A 16,282-nucleotide genomic window follows, 5' to 3' on the forward strand; every position below is an offset into this window, starting at 1 on the left:
CAAGACATACTATCAGCCTCGCAGCCTTAATATCTCCCCTCCCTTGACCACTCGTGAGGGAATGCCTGAATGCTCAGCTTGTAACCTGAGGGACTCAGATGCTGCAGACAGGAGAAATGTTCCTACCTGCTTGGAGAACATCACACCCTCCAAGATTTTTGCTCCTCATCTTCCTCCTTTTGGTCTGATGGCCCTGTCCTCACCACCAGGGAAGGAATGGGAACCAGCCTAAGTAAATCTCAATAAAACTACACCACAGAACACAGCAGCTACACGCTGGTGGTTCAACAAATTGCAAATCAGGTCACATTTTAGCTTGGTAACTGCCAAAAGGTTAGAAAACCGAACATAGAATTTAAATTCTGGCTTTGCTGGCTTGGATAGAGCACCAGGGTGAAAGGACAGGGCCAAATACAAAGGAGAGGGGAGTGCAGGAGGACGTGAGGAGCCTCTGTGGCTCTGGAGATGCACTGCAAGATGATGAGGGGATAGATATGGACAGAAGGTTAAAAATGGTGTCCTGAGTACTGGTTTGCAAACCCCAGCAAGCATGGGGCTGTTGGAGCACTCGCTGTAGTTCAGAGGACCCCACTGATGCTGGCAGTCCCAAACTGGGCTTGAGCACAAAATAACGAGGAACGTTTCCTGCCCCTGTAATTATGTTTGGACTTGAGTGTTTCCCTGTATTTGATTCCTCACACGTTATTGCTTTCTTAACCACATTCCTGACTGCTTCTTGGGTTGGCTGCAGTTTTCTGTATAAAATAAAGGCCCATTCACCACTGTACTAAAAAGCTCTGGTTTTTCCACAGGAAAGTTGATGGTTAAATAAGGGGAAGAGGAAAAGCTGGGCATCTGTGGCTTTGCAGAGAAGGCAGGGGAACATATCAAGGAAAGGGGTCCCTTTCAGACCTGCAAATTCAGTCCTGCTGCTCTGTGTCAAGCCCTGGTGAGTCAAGGAGCCCAGGGAATTTTTACTACTCACTTAACAAAAACCAGATGCCACGAGTTGCACATGTCCTATTAGCAGTCCTCACCTCAGATGGTATGGACTGGGACTGTTCTCATCCAGGCCATCTTGTGGAATAGTCCTAGAGTGACACAGAATGTTACTGACTATGAAAAGACAGCAAGGGCTGTTTCCTGTGTGGCTCAGTAAGTCTGAGGGCTCCTCACTGAGGTTCTATGATGGGGACTGGCTCTGCACTGGGGATCTCTTGTCTTTACAGCTTTCAAGGGGACTGGGCTGCAAGGGCTTTCCCAAAGCTCTGGGTGAGGGACACAAACCATAACAACAAAAAAGAGTTTGGACCTGAATGCAGATTTCCATGGAAAGAGGTTTGGTCTTGCTTCCCAGTACCAGCTTCAGCTGGGTAACTGCTGGGGCTGGGGAGTGCCTCGGCCTCAGCTGCTGGGATTTAAACCCTCCTGCATCCCAATTTTGCTGTCAAAGTATCTACAGCCTCCGAATCCGCATAGGACCAGACACCAATTTACCACCCTGCAGGAACTTCAGAGCGAAGGACATCTGAATGCAGGATACCACGCTCACACAAATGGGTAAGGCACCACACAGCCTATGCATTTAGCTGAAGCTGGAGAAGGGCAGAGATGGTCCTGTGTTTTAGGTGGTGATGAAAACAGCAGTGGCTTCAGCAGGACACATTTAATTCCTTCTTCTTATGAAGCTCCTGAATCTTTTGCTCACCTATGCAAACAATAAAGAAAATGAAAAAAACCACCCACGCTGTCTCATGCTGAAAAGGAGGAAAAAAAAAGTTGGGCTTGAAGAGCGGGTGGAAGGGGTGTGGTTACCCAGGAGGTGTGTCAGGCATCGATGAACTTATTTATAAGCAAAGGCAGCTGTGCTGGGGAAGAAAGTTTGCTGAGGCTTTGTAAGCTGCTGCTTTGTCCCTGACACCACTTGAGGAGCACCTCTACTGTGATGGGGCGGCAAAAGGACGTTCTTGCTACCATTGAGGAGCACCTGAGGATCAGAAACAAATTAGTGCGGCAAGCGCTGGCTGAGTGCCTGGGGACACTGATCCTGGTGGTAAGTAGGGGCTGTGGTGTGGGGATGCTTGCTCTCTAACCCTTGGGTTTGGGGGAAATTGTCCTGGTGAAGGGGCTGTGTTGCTGCTGGGGTTTGCATTGGGAATGAGCCCAGCTCTGGGGCAACCTGCTGCAAGGGGTCTAGAGGACAGTCCCTGTCCACAGGAAAAAAATTCATGCCCATTGCTTAAGGGTGGACTTTAAGGTTTTTGGGAAAGAGTGGGCTCTGAAGAGCTTGTTGGGTGTTTGGGAGCTTCTGTGTATCTGTGAAGTGCGGAAAGCAAAACCTCTCTGTGTAAGCAGCAAGTGTTTTGCTAGAGATCATGCAAAACTTCCTTTCTGTCTGCCCTGGAATATTTTCTTGGCACTGAATTAATGGAAATGTTATCACCCGAGGAAGTGAAAGCTTTTTTTTTCTCCCTCACTTTGCTTTCCCCATACATGCCATAATGAAGAAGTGGGCAGAATTTAAACCGTTGGAGGAGTGACCTTTTGCTGTCAGCTGCTGATTCTCCAGGGTTTTGTCAGCAGCTTGTGCTGACAGCCAGCTGGGACCTTGTGCTTGCTGTCAGTCAGTGTGTTTTAAGTGGTAAACGGAGATAAAACTCTTGTGCATATTTTAGTCCGCAGTTTCCAAAGGGGTGGGATATATGGGATAAAACCAGATAAATGTGTGTCTGAGTGCCTTAGGTTGCAAATGTTTTGAGCAGCTGCAACTTGCTTTCAAGTTAAAGGCAGATGTGAACAGCTAGAACAGTGGTGTATGAGCTGTGGGGAGTAAATGCTGGTGTAGAAAAACCAGGAGAGGCATAGCTGGCTTACAGCATCTGCATCTCAAAACACAGGACTGTCCAGTTAGCCACAGGTCTTGTGCATAGCTATTGAGGCAGAAATGAGTTGGTGTTCATGCAGGTACAAGTTCCTCTAAGGTGGTGTAGATCCAGAGCAATCCTGGAGGTTTCAGTGGAGTGGCTGTGGGTTTATACCTGTTTGTAACTGATGGCTGAACTGTTTGGAGAGAAATCTACTGGTTGGAGGAGTTGAAGTCAGAGGAAGGCTTGATGAAGCTGCATGTGCACCTGGGGGACAACACAAAAAGACTGACACAATTTTATGCTTTTAAAAATGAGATTTTTTTTTTTTTTTTTTTAATTGATGAAGTGAGTGTTTCTGACTCTTGTATGGCAGCTTAGGGGACTCTGCTAAGACTGTGTAAAATGCTACCACCCTTAAAAGAAAGCAGCTTTGTGCAGTGCAATGGCTTTATTGTCAGAGCGACCCAGCTTTGGTGATTTGCAAACAAGTCCTGTTGATTTTTCCAGGAAGGGTTGTTTGGAATTAAGGTGGGTAGAAGGTGATAGGAAAACGATTAACAGTTAGAAGATTGCTGTCTATGAATCACTGAGGTAGCTGCAGTTAGTCTCAGGAGTGAAACAAGGTAAGTCTTGTAAGGTGGATTAATACCTCCTGATAGAGAAGTTAATATTGCTGAGAAGCAAGACAAGCTGTTAGCCATAAGGATCTGAGCCTTCAGAAGGGGTCATGATCCAAACCCCTTCTGACGGTAATAGCTATCACAGCAGGGACTACTTTTCCTTACAGCCTTGCCTCTCCAGGCAAGAGAGGAATTGGGGTCTGCTCAGAGCTTGAGGAAGGGTTTGGTCCAAAATAATAAGCAGCCTCCAAAATGAGAGTGGTAACGGGCACCCATCAGCCATGGTGGACTCTGCATTGGCAGAAGTGGGCAGCACATGCAATCTCCTCAGGAGCACAAAACCTGCTCTGTTTTAGTGTGTATGTTTATCTGAGTTTACAGGCAGAGCCCTTACTCTGTTCAGGAATTCCTGAGCTGGTTTTAGTGGCACACTCAACTCCACCTTGTAAGACTTGCAAATGCACTTAGGATCTCCTACAGCAACTCTGCAGTGGATGGAGTGCTGTAGGCACTCTGTGTCCACACGGAAGAAGGTGGGGTGGGCTTGTGGGAGAAAAGGGAAAGTCCCAAACTCACTGAATGCTCTCACATGGTCAGAAGTCCAAAACAGTCTGCACAAGAGGGAAGTGTGTTCCAGAACAGCAAGCTTGCAATATCCAAGCCAGTCAATCCCTTTCGAACTTCATGCTGTCTCAGCCCATTTTTCTTAATGAAGGGAAACTAACAGTTTTTACTTTACTACCACTCTGATTCCTTTGCATCTTTTTATTATATCACCTACATGAAATAGAAAGAGTCTAAAAGGTGAATTCCTCCCCTTTTCAGTTGGCTTGGGCAATTGTTTGAATTGGAGAGTCCCAGGAGAGAAGTTGTCATTTGTACATTGCAAAAGTCCCTGCTGCCCACCCTGTCAGCAGGTTGAGCTCTGTGTTTGTGCGTTTCAAGGCACTGTATCCCAGTAAATATCTACTGTGGGCTTCAGACAGTAAAATGCCTGAGGAAAGACCTGGAATACATGAAATTTTCTTCATGGGAGATGGAGTTGACTAAACACAAATATGTTTGAACAGAATACTATCAGGGATGGATGTAAGGTTTGATATTGTTCACACTGAAATCAACTTCCTGAGCCCCAAGGGAAGGAGACTGTTTAAAGTTTGCAGCTTTCTTTAAATTTCACTCTGTAATGTAAAACTTGTCCCAGTGTGGATATTGGCACTGCTTCAGCTTCTTCCCTCCTCCCTTTCACTTGCATAGTGACTGCAGCTCTCTCAAATTCTACTAGACAAAAGCTACTGCAGACCCCAGCACAGTCTTGCTGCCTGTAAGAATGAGCCCAGTGCTTGATTTTATTTTTTCTCAGTTTTTTAAAGACATTGTGAAGGTAAAGTTATAGAATGGTTTGGGCTGTAAAGGACTCGTAGAATAGTGCCTCTTTAAGATAAGAAAAATAAGCCAACTAAGGCAGCCAAGCCCTGAAGAGTGCCAAGGCGAGTTGCTATCTACTTGCAAGCCACTTTTGCTCTGTACAGCACCTTGCACAACTTTTATTTGGTCTATGGGTAGTGTCTCTATTCTCTATTGTTGCAAAAATAGTACTGCTGATTCTACATACATTTCCTTTGATACTTGAATTGGCATTTCCCCTCTTCAAAATTTACTTTCTGAGTGGCACTTCAGGCTTGAACTTTATACCAGTGATGGAAGGACTGCTTGCTGGCACTCATTAAGCACTACAAATGCTGAAGGCACTTTCCCAATTGCTTGCTGTTTGTGTTATTACTGTAGCAACCCACTAAAGCCAGATTTCCATGGTGGGTCTCTGTGCCTCTCTTAAGGCCCAGTCTGTTTTCCTTCCTCTGCTGGCTGTAAATACCGAAGCTGGCTCTGTTTGGCTTTTGCATTTGCAGAAGTAATGTGTTTATTATGACTGATTTCCAAGTGGTACTCACTGTGATTCACTGCTGTAGAGGCACAAAGCAAGAACAAATCAGTTGCTAATTGTTTTTCAATTGGTGCTGCCTTGACTTTGTGGCTAGGTGGTAGCTTTTGGGGTATGAGTGTGCTGCAGACCACAGAAACAAAAAAGGCAAAGTGGTTTGGGTGACCAAGGCAAGGGGAGCCTCACTTAATGGGATGACCATGGCAAAGGGAACCTCACTTAACTGTTGGCAGAACAGAATTTAAGGCTACTGCTCATCCCACAATCTTTTGGGGCAGCATGGTAGTTCCAACAGCTGCTGTTTGATTTGGGGTGGTTTGCTTGTCACAGCTTGTCACATTTGGAAAATATAATTTTGTTTTATATATATATATTTTTCTTTTTTTCCTTTTCTTTGTTACTACTTTGCTAAGCTGTAAAAGGGAATAGAATCCTTGCTGCAAGCATGTTGAGTGCTGCTGATTCTTCCTTGCAAAGAGTCTGTGCTGCTGGGTGCAGGGACATGGGAAGTGGCAGTGCTGCTGCTTTCCCTCAACCCTTCCACCAGAAGAGGTTGAAGCTCTTCACTAATTGTGCAAAACTGTCCCTTCTTGCTGTCTCTGTGCAGGAGCAGGGGGTTTCTCCTTCCTGCAAACAGGACACTTCAGGCACCAAGACTTTCCCTTGGTGTGAAGGCATCTTTTCCCCGGGAGTGCCCAACCTTGTGACCTCACTGAATGTACTGGTCTTTCTAACAGCTAAAACCTCTTGATCTGAACAATAGCAAAGACATCAGAATATGTGTTTTTCCTTCCGTGTGTGTGTGAACAAGCTAAAAAAGTGAATTTCCTCTCTAATGCCCAGCTCCTCTGCTGAAGGTTGCTCAGGTTTCTTGAGCTGAGAGCAGCTCATTCCTCCAGCTTTGTGCAGTGTTGTTTGCAGCATGTGATGCATGTGGGGCACCGTTTTCCTTAGACTCTCTTATCTCTGCAGCCCCACAGCCCTGCCTTGGCTCTGGTTCAGTGTGTGATGCGTGAAGAGCTATAACATAGCAGACCATCTGCTGCTGCCCTTCCCTGCAGGGCTGCTGCTTCAGTCCAGGCTGTCTCCAGCTGTGCTGGACAAAAAACTGGGCTGTAGGGTCTAAGGTTTCTCCTTGCTTTGCAAATTGAAAATGAGGACCTGATTGTTTGAGATGCTTTGAGGAAAAGAACAGTGCTCCTTGCATTGTCTTTTTAGCTGATGGAAGCTGTCCTGCCACATGAGCTGTGGAGTTCAGGAAGATCTCTGCATGCTGCCCTCCCTCATTGCCTTCTCCCTGTGAAAAGTTGTACTCTTTCCATGTCCAAAGCTTAAAATCATCCATCAGTATCTCAGGGTCTCCTCCTTCAAAGCAGATTCATGGTTTGACTGCCCTTCTGGCATCTTCCCCACTCACCAGAGGACACCGAAGGCTGACCAGTCTTTCCCATGCACCAGCGTGATTAGGGTAGATTTACAGCAGGCTTCTTGCCTAATCCCTGGTTTACTTGCTGGCTAAAGAGAAAAGCTGTAATTCAGGTAGTTGCACTCCTCCTGTTCTGTGCCAGCAAAACTTTCCCATCTACACTTAGAGATCCATCTGTCTGAAGTCCAAGAGCAAATGCACTCAGGCCTTTTGTGTTGCACATGAAGGTGTAAAAAAGCACTGGCAAAGAAAAAGAAGAGACAAGAAATGGAAGAAACCTAGCTCTTGTGCAGAGGAATTCTGAGCATCCCCTTCCTCCTGAGCTCATGTATGAAGCTGTTTTTCACCAGGTCTGCCTAAAAAGACCTGGTTTCTTCCTAAAAAGCCTTGTTTCTTCATGAGCCATTGCAGTTGGTTTTTTGGTGTTTGTGTTTTTTTTTTTTTTTTTTTTTTTTTTCCCTCCATGCTTCTTTCCTACCAGCCCTTACTGGCTCCTGGGCTGTCATATGTTCACACATTGAGACAGGGTGTTTTTATCTTGAGTGATAAAGTCAACTGCTCAGTCTCCAAACATGCCCTGGACACAGGGAGCTCAAGGTTTCCTGAGTGTGAAGTATTCCCAGCAATGTGCTACCTATTCCTGGCTTTTGCTGCTGCTTCTGGCTGATGCCTCCTTTGTACAGGGAGGGTTCTGCTCCCCTCTGGAGTTTGTCAGCCCTGCCACTCTTGAACTGGCTCCTGCAGAGCAAGGATTTAGTTCTTTTTCAAGTGCAAGGAGCTGAATCACCCCATGAGCAGTGAGAAGCCTCCCTGTTGGCAGGGAAAGCCATTAGATTTGCTAGAGTCAGTAAAATGAAATTAGGGAGCAGGCTTCCATTAACCTGGTTAATGGGAGCATTGACCTCAATTCCTTGGAGAGTAGGTTTAATACATTAGAGTGATGCTTTATTGCAACCATTTTATTAGCACTTTAAAACCACTTTTGAACTTGGCTGGTGAATCATGGGTGTATAACAGTTGACTGCTGCACCTACTGCCACGTGAGATGCTAACCTGGGTTTCTGTTGGCTGGATATTCTTCCAGAAGTGGTTTTTTACACAAAAAACAAAACCAAAATAAACCCTCCCACACAAAACCAAAGCCAAACAAAACAAAAAGCAATACAAAACCAAACAAATGTATATGAAAAACAAAACCAAAGGGTGTTGAAGGCGGATTATTAAAATCAAAAGCATGGGGTGTTGTTTCCCCCTTAGGTGTGCACCACCGTCCCTAAACATGGTGGTGCAATATTGCCTAAGAACTCTTACATTGCATGGATTTAAAAGGCTGGGAAAAATGTTGAATTGTTTTTATTTGACCTTCCTTGCCTTTCAACCCAAGCTAGATACTTCTGAACAGTGCTCTACAAGCAGTGGACAAGCAAAACCTAAAAAATTAAAGCTGAGGTTCTCCTGTCTCATCCAACCTGGGAAAAAGAATTGGAAGGAAAACTAGCAAAGAGCAGAAGTGAAAGTGGTGTGATTAAAAATTGTAATAGTTACTACCATGACAAAACTGGGTAGTGTCAGGGTACTTGCCACAAAAGCTTGGGTGAGCATGACACGAACTGGTTCCTAAAAGCAAATGCCATGGAGGGATGTCATGCATGACAATATATTTTCCTGTTTAGTGGACTCCACTGGTGCAGGATGGAATTGAACACATGCATATCAAAGTTCAAACCTGTCCCTAAGTATCCCTACACTCTTTTTATCTGCTGAGGGTTAAGTTTTCTACTGTTATGCTGAATTAAGCCAAATAGTGCTCAGGGCTGATCTGATAAACAGTTGTAATGCTCCTGTGGAGTGGCTCTGGGGTGTTTTTGCATGGCCCATAGACTCCCTTCTGAGGAAAAGCTGGAGAGCTACTGCCAGGTGTAGGATGGAGGAGAGGAGGATGGGGAATGACCTCTTGAGATAACCTCTTGAGAAATGGCAGACCTGGCATTCCTCCACATTAAGGGAAGACCTTTGTGGGTGATCGGGGAGGTGGAGGTGGGAAAACTTTACTCTGTGGTTTCTGCAACCTTAAAAGGTATGTGGATAATGAGCCAACCACCATCCACCTGCAGAACTGCCAGTTCTTACAGAGTGAATAACACAAATTCATCACTATGGATCACCTGGGGTCAACTCTGCCAAACTTGGTGGTTGTGGGCTTGTCCCCTCCCTGGTCGGACTGATGTGCTGTGTGGCCTTAGAGAGGCAAACACCATGGCTGTGTACTCTCTCAAAATCTCTCCAAAGCATGCTGGGGCTTGTCTGGGGTAAGGGAAGAAGCCAGATTCACCCTGGTCATTAGTCTGTACTTATTTGCTCAGTTGGAGCTATTCTTCCCTTGGTGGTTTGGGCATAGCTGGTTCTGTTTGCTGCCAATAAACAATTAGTCTTTTCTGCCTTTGTCTTGGAATCTCCTCTGCCATGGTTCCCAGCTCAGTGAGGACACTGCAGGGGCTGTTCTGACTGCACCCAGTAGAGAGCAGTGCTGGCCATCCCTCCCTCACCAACGAGTTCAACAAGTTCCTTTGTTTTTTCTACACAAGGTCCTTGTGGTGGGCACCTGGCTCCTTGACAAGAGGCACCTATGTACAGTGTCCACCTCACAAATCAGCCTGCAGCCTACCTGGCTGCTCCTTTCCAAGCAAGCTGAGTGCAGCTTTTGCTTTGTTAGCAGTTCTTCAGTTGTCAAGAGGACAGGAGGGGATGAGTTACATGTGTTTTGGCTTTGCCCCTGATTTGGATCATGTGTTGTTCAATGGGCATGTCCAGTGTTGGCTGAAGAAGTGAAGACATCAAACACTGCTACCTTGGTGCCTATTTGGTGGCTTATCCTGTAGGAGTAGGTGCTGCCTCTGTGTCAGTTGAGTAATTCTGGGATGGTGGAGTTCACAGAAGCAGAAAGTCTTCGTGGGGGCATAGTTATGGGTATGTGGTAAGAAGAAATAAGTCAACCCTTGATCCCTAGATTTGAGCATCTCATGAACAAGCTGCAATCTCTGTCCAAGTTTAAGTATCCTCTCAGTACCTGCCAATGTGGTAATTCCAAGTGATAATACACCAAGTCCATTCAGCTGGAGTCAGTGGGAGATGCAAACATACACGCTCTAAACATGATTATGTTTAGAGGTCTGTAAATTACATGGTGGGTAGTGGAAAGACTTGCCAAGATAGAAAGCCTGCAACTGGATGACTGCTGAGCTGAATTGCCAGGGGAAACTGGTTTGAGTTGTTAAGGGTGAGCATAGGAATGGAAGCTTTTGGGATGAGAAGGATTACCCAGTTGGAGTAAACCTCTTTAAGCAAGACCTCTCTTAGCTACTACGGAAACACTTTTATCACCCAAAATAAACAGCTTTTGTCTGCCAAGGTGCGTGGTTTGGTGCTCCCCTGATCCTGGGCAGAAGGCCAGGACTCTGGCTGTGCTGATGGACTCTTTTGAATGTGAGCTGTTCTGGATGGAGCCTGAAAAAAGAACTCTATGAATGTCAGGCTGAATATGGCCTTCCTCAGTCATGACTGTATTTCCAGGCATTAACAAAATTATTCCATACCATTCTGTGTGCTGCTGTGTCAAACAGTAATTACTTTTAACGCAAAGGTACCCAGATCCCTCATCAGAATAGTTGTACTCTGAACATCTTAGATCAGGATGCTATCTGGATGATCCTTCTCACCTACCATAAAATTAGATGTTTGGACAAGGAATTCCAGACTCCTGTAGATCCATTATGCTTTTAATTTTGGCCTTATTTTTGGTTCATCATACTAGGAGATAGATTTGTCCGTGCCCTTTCTTCTTCCCTCCCATTCCTAGAGATAAAGCCTAGATACTTTGACCAAAAATTAAAGCTTTGAAGGCTTTGAGTCATGAGTGGACTGTGATGATGCATGAAGGTGTAAGTGGTGCAATTGCAGGCATTGGTCAGCAACCGGCCCTGATATGAAACAGAGAGGGTAATCTCAATCTCTTTTTCTCCTCCCTAGCTCTTTGGCTGTGGCTCCGTGGCGCAGATCATACTCAGCAGAGGGACTCATGGAGGTTTCCTGACTGTCAACCTGGCCTTCGGCTTTGCTGTAACTCTTGGCATTTTGATTGCAGGACAGGTATCAGGTACGTGTGGCTCAGCGTGGGCTGGGTTTCCTTTTTGTCAATCATCATGTGGGCCTACATGGCTGTGCTTTTCCTGTGTGGCACTGGTATGGAAGCTAGTGCCCCTTGGCAAAACTCTGGAATCCAAATTCTGCCTGTAAAAGTGCACTAACCACCATCTCCTCTGCAGGTGGACACCTGAACCCGGCTGTCACTTTTGCCATGTGCTTCTTGGCCCGAGAGCCCTGGATCAAGCTACCAATTTATGCTCTTGCACAAACCCTGGGGGCTTTCCTTGGAGCTGGCATAGTCTTTGGACTGTACTATGGTAAGTGTGGAAACCTTGTGTGTTTTTTGAGGTGAGACTACTGCATTTGTGACTCACTGCAAGGAGCGAGGTTTCCAGATTAGAGAGGAGCACTTGTAGAGCAGAGATCCAAGAAACCTCCTTACTGTGTTTCTGGGATGGCTTTCCCATTCTCATGATGATGGGTTCAAGCCTCCTCAAAGCAATCTGAAGGCTAACCAGCATTGTCAAAGTGCAAGTCTTTGCCCTTGAATAGTAAATGCTGGACCACTGATGGCCCCTTTTGTATCTACTGGTCTTCCAGAGAAGTCAATTAACCACTAGCAGTGGGGGAGATTTTATACCTGTTCACTGTTCCAGAACCATTTTCTCATTCTTGGCTTAAAAAAAACCAATGAAGTTTTCACTGTGGATGTCTTAAGCATTGTCTTGTGTTAGCTTCCAGGCAATGTGACTTTTAGCACAGTTTGCTGCTTTTATCAGAGTGATTCCATACCTTGGAAAGCACCCTAGAAATCCAGTTCCTCATGCCTTTATTCATCCTGTGTGCTGTTCATCATCATAGGGAAATGTTCAGTGGACAAGAACTGAATTTTTGTGCTGGCCCTTGCTCTTCCTCTAATATCAGCTGTGACATTTGGACTCACACTTTGCCTCCCAGTGTCTATTCCTGTCCCTGTACCTAAGTGGAACATCTGGGTCATTATAATTTCCAACTGGAGGGAGGAAGCTGCCACCCCAGCACTAGAAGGAACTGCTTTTCACTTTAGGAAGCAGCAAAGAGACCAACCTTCCTCTCTGCAAACATCAGGGCTACAATTCAACACCAATTACCTTTCCAGTTGGTGGGCTGAAGCCTCCTCTTCAGAAGGGATTTAATCCCATTTTAGCTACCTACCCCATGGAAAAGCTCCATTCAGAGGTGTCTGGTTTTGTCTCCACTCACCATGGAGGGAATCCAGACAGCCCACCTAAATTAGTTAACCAGATTCTACACAGTGGTAGGCAAGGCACTGGCTGCTCTAAAGACAACCCTGGGAGTTAAAACTAAGAAAAGTCAAAGAGCAGCCCAAATCCCATTTGCTTATCTGTATCACTATATTATGTCTTCACACCAAGACTGATACCACAGGCATTTGGTTACCTTTGGGAGAGAGTTGGAGTCACCTTAGTGTTTACTTTTTGCCTCTAACTCTTTCCTGATGCCTGGCAAATAATGATTGTTAGGAACAGCAACTAATGTCATCTGCCTCTTAGCCTGACTGGTAAAATGGACTGGTGGATGATCCCCTAAGTTTTCCAAATGAGTGACTGCTCTACAACAAATATTTTTTTTTCTCCTTCCCTATCTCTAGATGCTATCTGGGCTTTTGGCAATAACCAGCTCTATGTGACAGGACAGAATGCCACTGCTGGTATTTTTGCCACCTACCCATCTCAGCACCTGAATGTTGTGAATGGCTTCTTTGACCAGGTAAGAGGGTGATGAGAGGATGAAAGTGCATTTGAAGATGAATCTTTTGGGTGGTTCTGGGCCTCACCCTTAGTTAGAAAATGAATTGCAATTTAAAGATAAGATATTCAGAAAGACTTGGAGTTGACACAGGTATCTCACTTACCCATAGGAACAGCAGGGCCAGAAAGGACCTTACAGCCAAGAAGGCTTGTGATAAGGGGATAACAAGAGGTACAGCACTGATCAGGACACCAGTGAAAAGAATTCCATTTGCTCTTAGTCCCTGAAGAGCCATAGTGTAAGGACTGAGGGGCCTTCCTCACTTTTCCTTACTCCACTACTGTGGCTGTGGCACAATCCAGAGGTCAGTTAGGTGTGGGGTAGTGATTGCTGTTGAATGTGACTGTCTTCTAAAGTTGCCATTAGCCACAAAAGGGACAGCTTCTACACAGCCACAGCACATGGGAAGGAGGTTTAGGAAGATGTTTCCAGATTTTCTGGCTGCCTGAACAGCTCTCCATAGCTTTTCTGGGGGTATGGAAAAAGGTGTGAACTTGATTGAGATTTTAGGCTAATATAATCTCAAGAGAGGAGCATGCTCCATGTTCTTATTCCCATGGCTGCTGTGTTCTGATAGTGTCAAGGGATGACTTGGTGCAGCTCTTCCTGTTAAGAGAATTATATTGCAGAGGAGTTAAATGACTTGGTTAGAAGACTAATCTGGATTAAATCCTTGTTTTCCTTCCCCATCCCTCTCCAGTTCATTGGCACTGCCTCCCTGATCGTCTGTGTCTTGGCTATTGTTGATCCCTACAACAACCCTGTCCCCACCGGGCTGGAGGCTTTCACAGTTGGCTTTGTTGTCCTTGTTATTGGAACCTCCATGGGTTTCAACTCTGGCTATGCTGTCAACCCTGCCAGGGACTTTGGGCCTCGTCTCTTCACAGCCATTGCTGGCTGGGGCACTGAAGTGTTCTGGTAAGTGCCTTATGATGAAAACCTTGTGCATCAAGGGGAAATAAACTGACTCCAAAGGAATGGTAGCTCTGGCATTATAAAGAGTTTTGGCAACCATGAGGTATCTTTGGATTGTCTAAATGTTGCTAAAAGCACTGTTTGCTCTTCTTCAACTTCTTAAGAAATTGTAGAAGCTGGGCAGCTTCCAGTAGTGAGAACAAATGACATAACTTTGCTATCAAAGAGGAAATCTAGGAACATCTATGAGAATTTCAGTTGTGCCTTGAACATGAGCATGTCATGACTTTTTAATGGCAGAAAACGGAAAGTGTTCATGATTTTTTGAGACAATTAAGAGAGCCATGTTATCAGGGGCTGCTTTCCTGCCAGCAGCGGGAGAGGGTTGAAGGTGCCTAGTATAGGCATTGCAAAAGCTTCTCTCTTGGTGGAGAGACAGTCATGGAAGTCCTGAAAGCAGCTGTTCTGAATTGCTTGTCACTGGAACTTCCAGCGTATGTGTGTGGCAATGTCTGCCTTGGAAGCTCTGTAGATGTGCAGCTGCTCCACTTACTTGTCTAGTGCAAGTGAGTGGTGATGGCTGCAGAGTACCAGATCTTGCATTACTCCAGATCCAAATGTAAATATCCTAATGCTGAGGCTGCAGTTCTTACCTTGTGCACTTTATTCTCATTTTCCAGGACTGGTAAGCAGTGGTGGTGGGTTCCAGTTGTTGCTCCTTTCCTCGGGGCAATTGCAGGAGTGATGGTCTATCAGCTGATGATTGGATGTCACGATGAGCCTTCTCCACCTGCCTCTGAGCAGGAAACAGTCAAGCTGGCTAATGTGAAGCACAAGGAGAGAGTCTGAGGAAGCTGCCACCCAGATCTGGCAGGTATTCATTACTCAGGACTGCAGTTGGCAAAAAAGAGAAGAAAAGAAGAGCTTCAAGAACAACAGGAAGAGTTTTTCACCTGTCTTGAGATATTCTAGTAACTTTTTTTTCTTTTTTTGTATATCCCTGACACATTTGCTTTTGACATTTCCCTGTGAGCCTTCCTACAAATGCAGTATCATATAATCTTTTCCTAATAGACGGGGATTGAGGACTGTAGGAGTCAGGAGAGAAGTGGGCATTGCTGTCCAATACAAATCAGGTGTTCAGGAATCTGAAGCTCTTTCGAGCTATGTTGCTGACATTGCCTCTGATATTGGCAATCTGCTTCCCTTCAAACCTGTGTTCCAATCTGTAGAATGGGGATCATGCAAAACTTAAATTGTTTTGCTGGCATGGATTGGAAACTCCTACATCCTGGAGAAAATTTGTCTCTGATTCTACCATGGATCAAATTCTGCTTGATGTTGCTTTAAAGTCAGTGACTTGACACCACAAATTAACTTGTCTAAAGGATTTTTATGGGCCAAACTTTTATGTCTTCTATGAATTCCCAAAATATTGTATCAGTCAGCTGATCCATAATGTCAGTATAGAGAGAATGCATTGGATTTTCATTCAATATTAAAACAAAATGTTTACAAACAAGTGTACCCTGGTGGTGTAATCAAAAATTTTAATATTGCCAGCTGATAGAAGATAACACATCGGAAATCCTTTTTCTAGCCAGGGCCTAACCTAAACAGAAAGCTTGGCTCCTGAAGCAGCCTTTCTAATTAATCAGCTTTGTATATAAACTGCAAGCAGCTAATAGCCAAGATCCACTGGAAACACAATGTTGCTAAAGTTGTGTGTGTTCATGTAAATTTTGCAATAGTGTTGTTGGGTTTCTTTTTTTTTTAAAGTAGATTTATATATAAATATACTCATTAAAGCTGTTACTAAATACCAAATTTGGGATGAGTTAACTTAGAGATGTGTGGGAACTGCTGATTCTCTGTCAGCTTTGAGATATTGTTGGATTTTCCTGGAGTGGTCTTGGATTACGGCATTGTGTTTTTTGGAGCACTTCCTTTTCTACCTTGCAGAATTACTGGGATATTCCTGGTACTCATGGCTGAGGGACTGAGGTCAGGCACCTCCTGTACTAGCAGTACTGGCATCTCAGGGGATCTCTGGCTCTCCCAATGCCATAGTAATACATAGTATTTGAAAAAAAGCGTTATTGGTTGTGAAAGAATTTGTAAGTCCCACGCATTAGAGAAACTCATTCAAAGTCTGTTTCTTTAATGCATGAATTCATTGAAATGCATAACTTTGTACACATTTCCAGTGACTAAAATGATGTATTCTTTTTTTTTTGCCTTTTTAAAAAAATAAAATGTCAATACCCACACTGTAAAATGCTAGTGTTGGTTGTATTTTTAAGCAGCTGTCAACAAACTTCACTGTGAAAAGGAAGTCATCGATAGCAATAGCTTCCTCAAGCCCTTTTCCTCTTCAGCCTGAGCAAAGGGGAGTTAACCCTTTCAGGCAGTACATCTACATGCTCCATTTGTGTTTTAGTCTTTTCCCTTCTGGGGTGGGATTTTGGGACAGGAGGTAGGAGATGGGGCAGCTGTGCTTAGTGTAAATGACCAAGGTATGAGCTAGGGGTGAGAGTGTCCTGCTGTCAGGCACCTC

General features: G+C 44.9%; 1 protein-coding gene across 1 annotated transcript; it reads left to right on the top strand.

Moving 5' to 3' along the window:
- The first annotated feature begins 1,854 nt into the window (after positions 1-1,854).
- Positions 1,855-16,003, top strand: AQP3 (aquaporin 3 (Gill blood group)). The gene is made up of 6 exons (XM_085043656.1): positions 1,855-2,053; positions 10,882-11,008; positions 11,178-11,315; positions 12,650-12,768; positions 13,511-13,728; positions 14,406-16,003. Exons 1-6 carry the CDS (start codon positions 1,946-1,948, stop codon positions 14,572-14,574), a joined length of 879 nt encoding a protein of 292 aa, XP_084899782.1. The 5' UTR covers positions 1,855-1,945; the 3' UTR covers positions 14,575-16,003.
- Positions 16,004-16,282: the final 279 nt, after the last annotated feature.

Source organism: Lichenostomus cassidix, chromosome Z, assembly GCF_008360975.1.
Source record: "Lichenostomus cassidix isolate B80296 chromosome Z, HeHo_3.0, whole genome shotgun sequence".
NCBI classification, from domain to species: Eukaryota; Metazoa; Chordata; class Aves; order Passeriformes; family Meliphagidae; genus Lichenostomus; species Lichenostomus cassidix.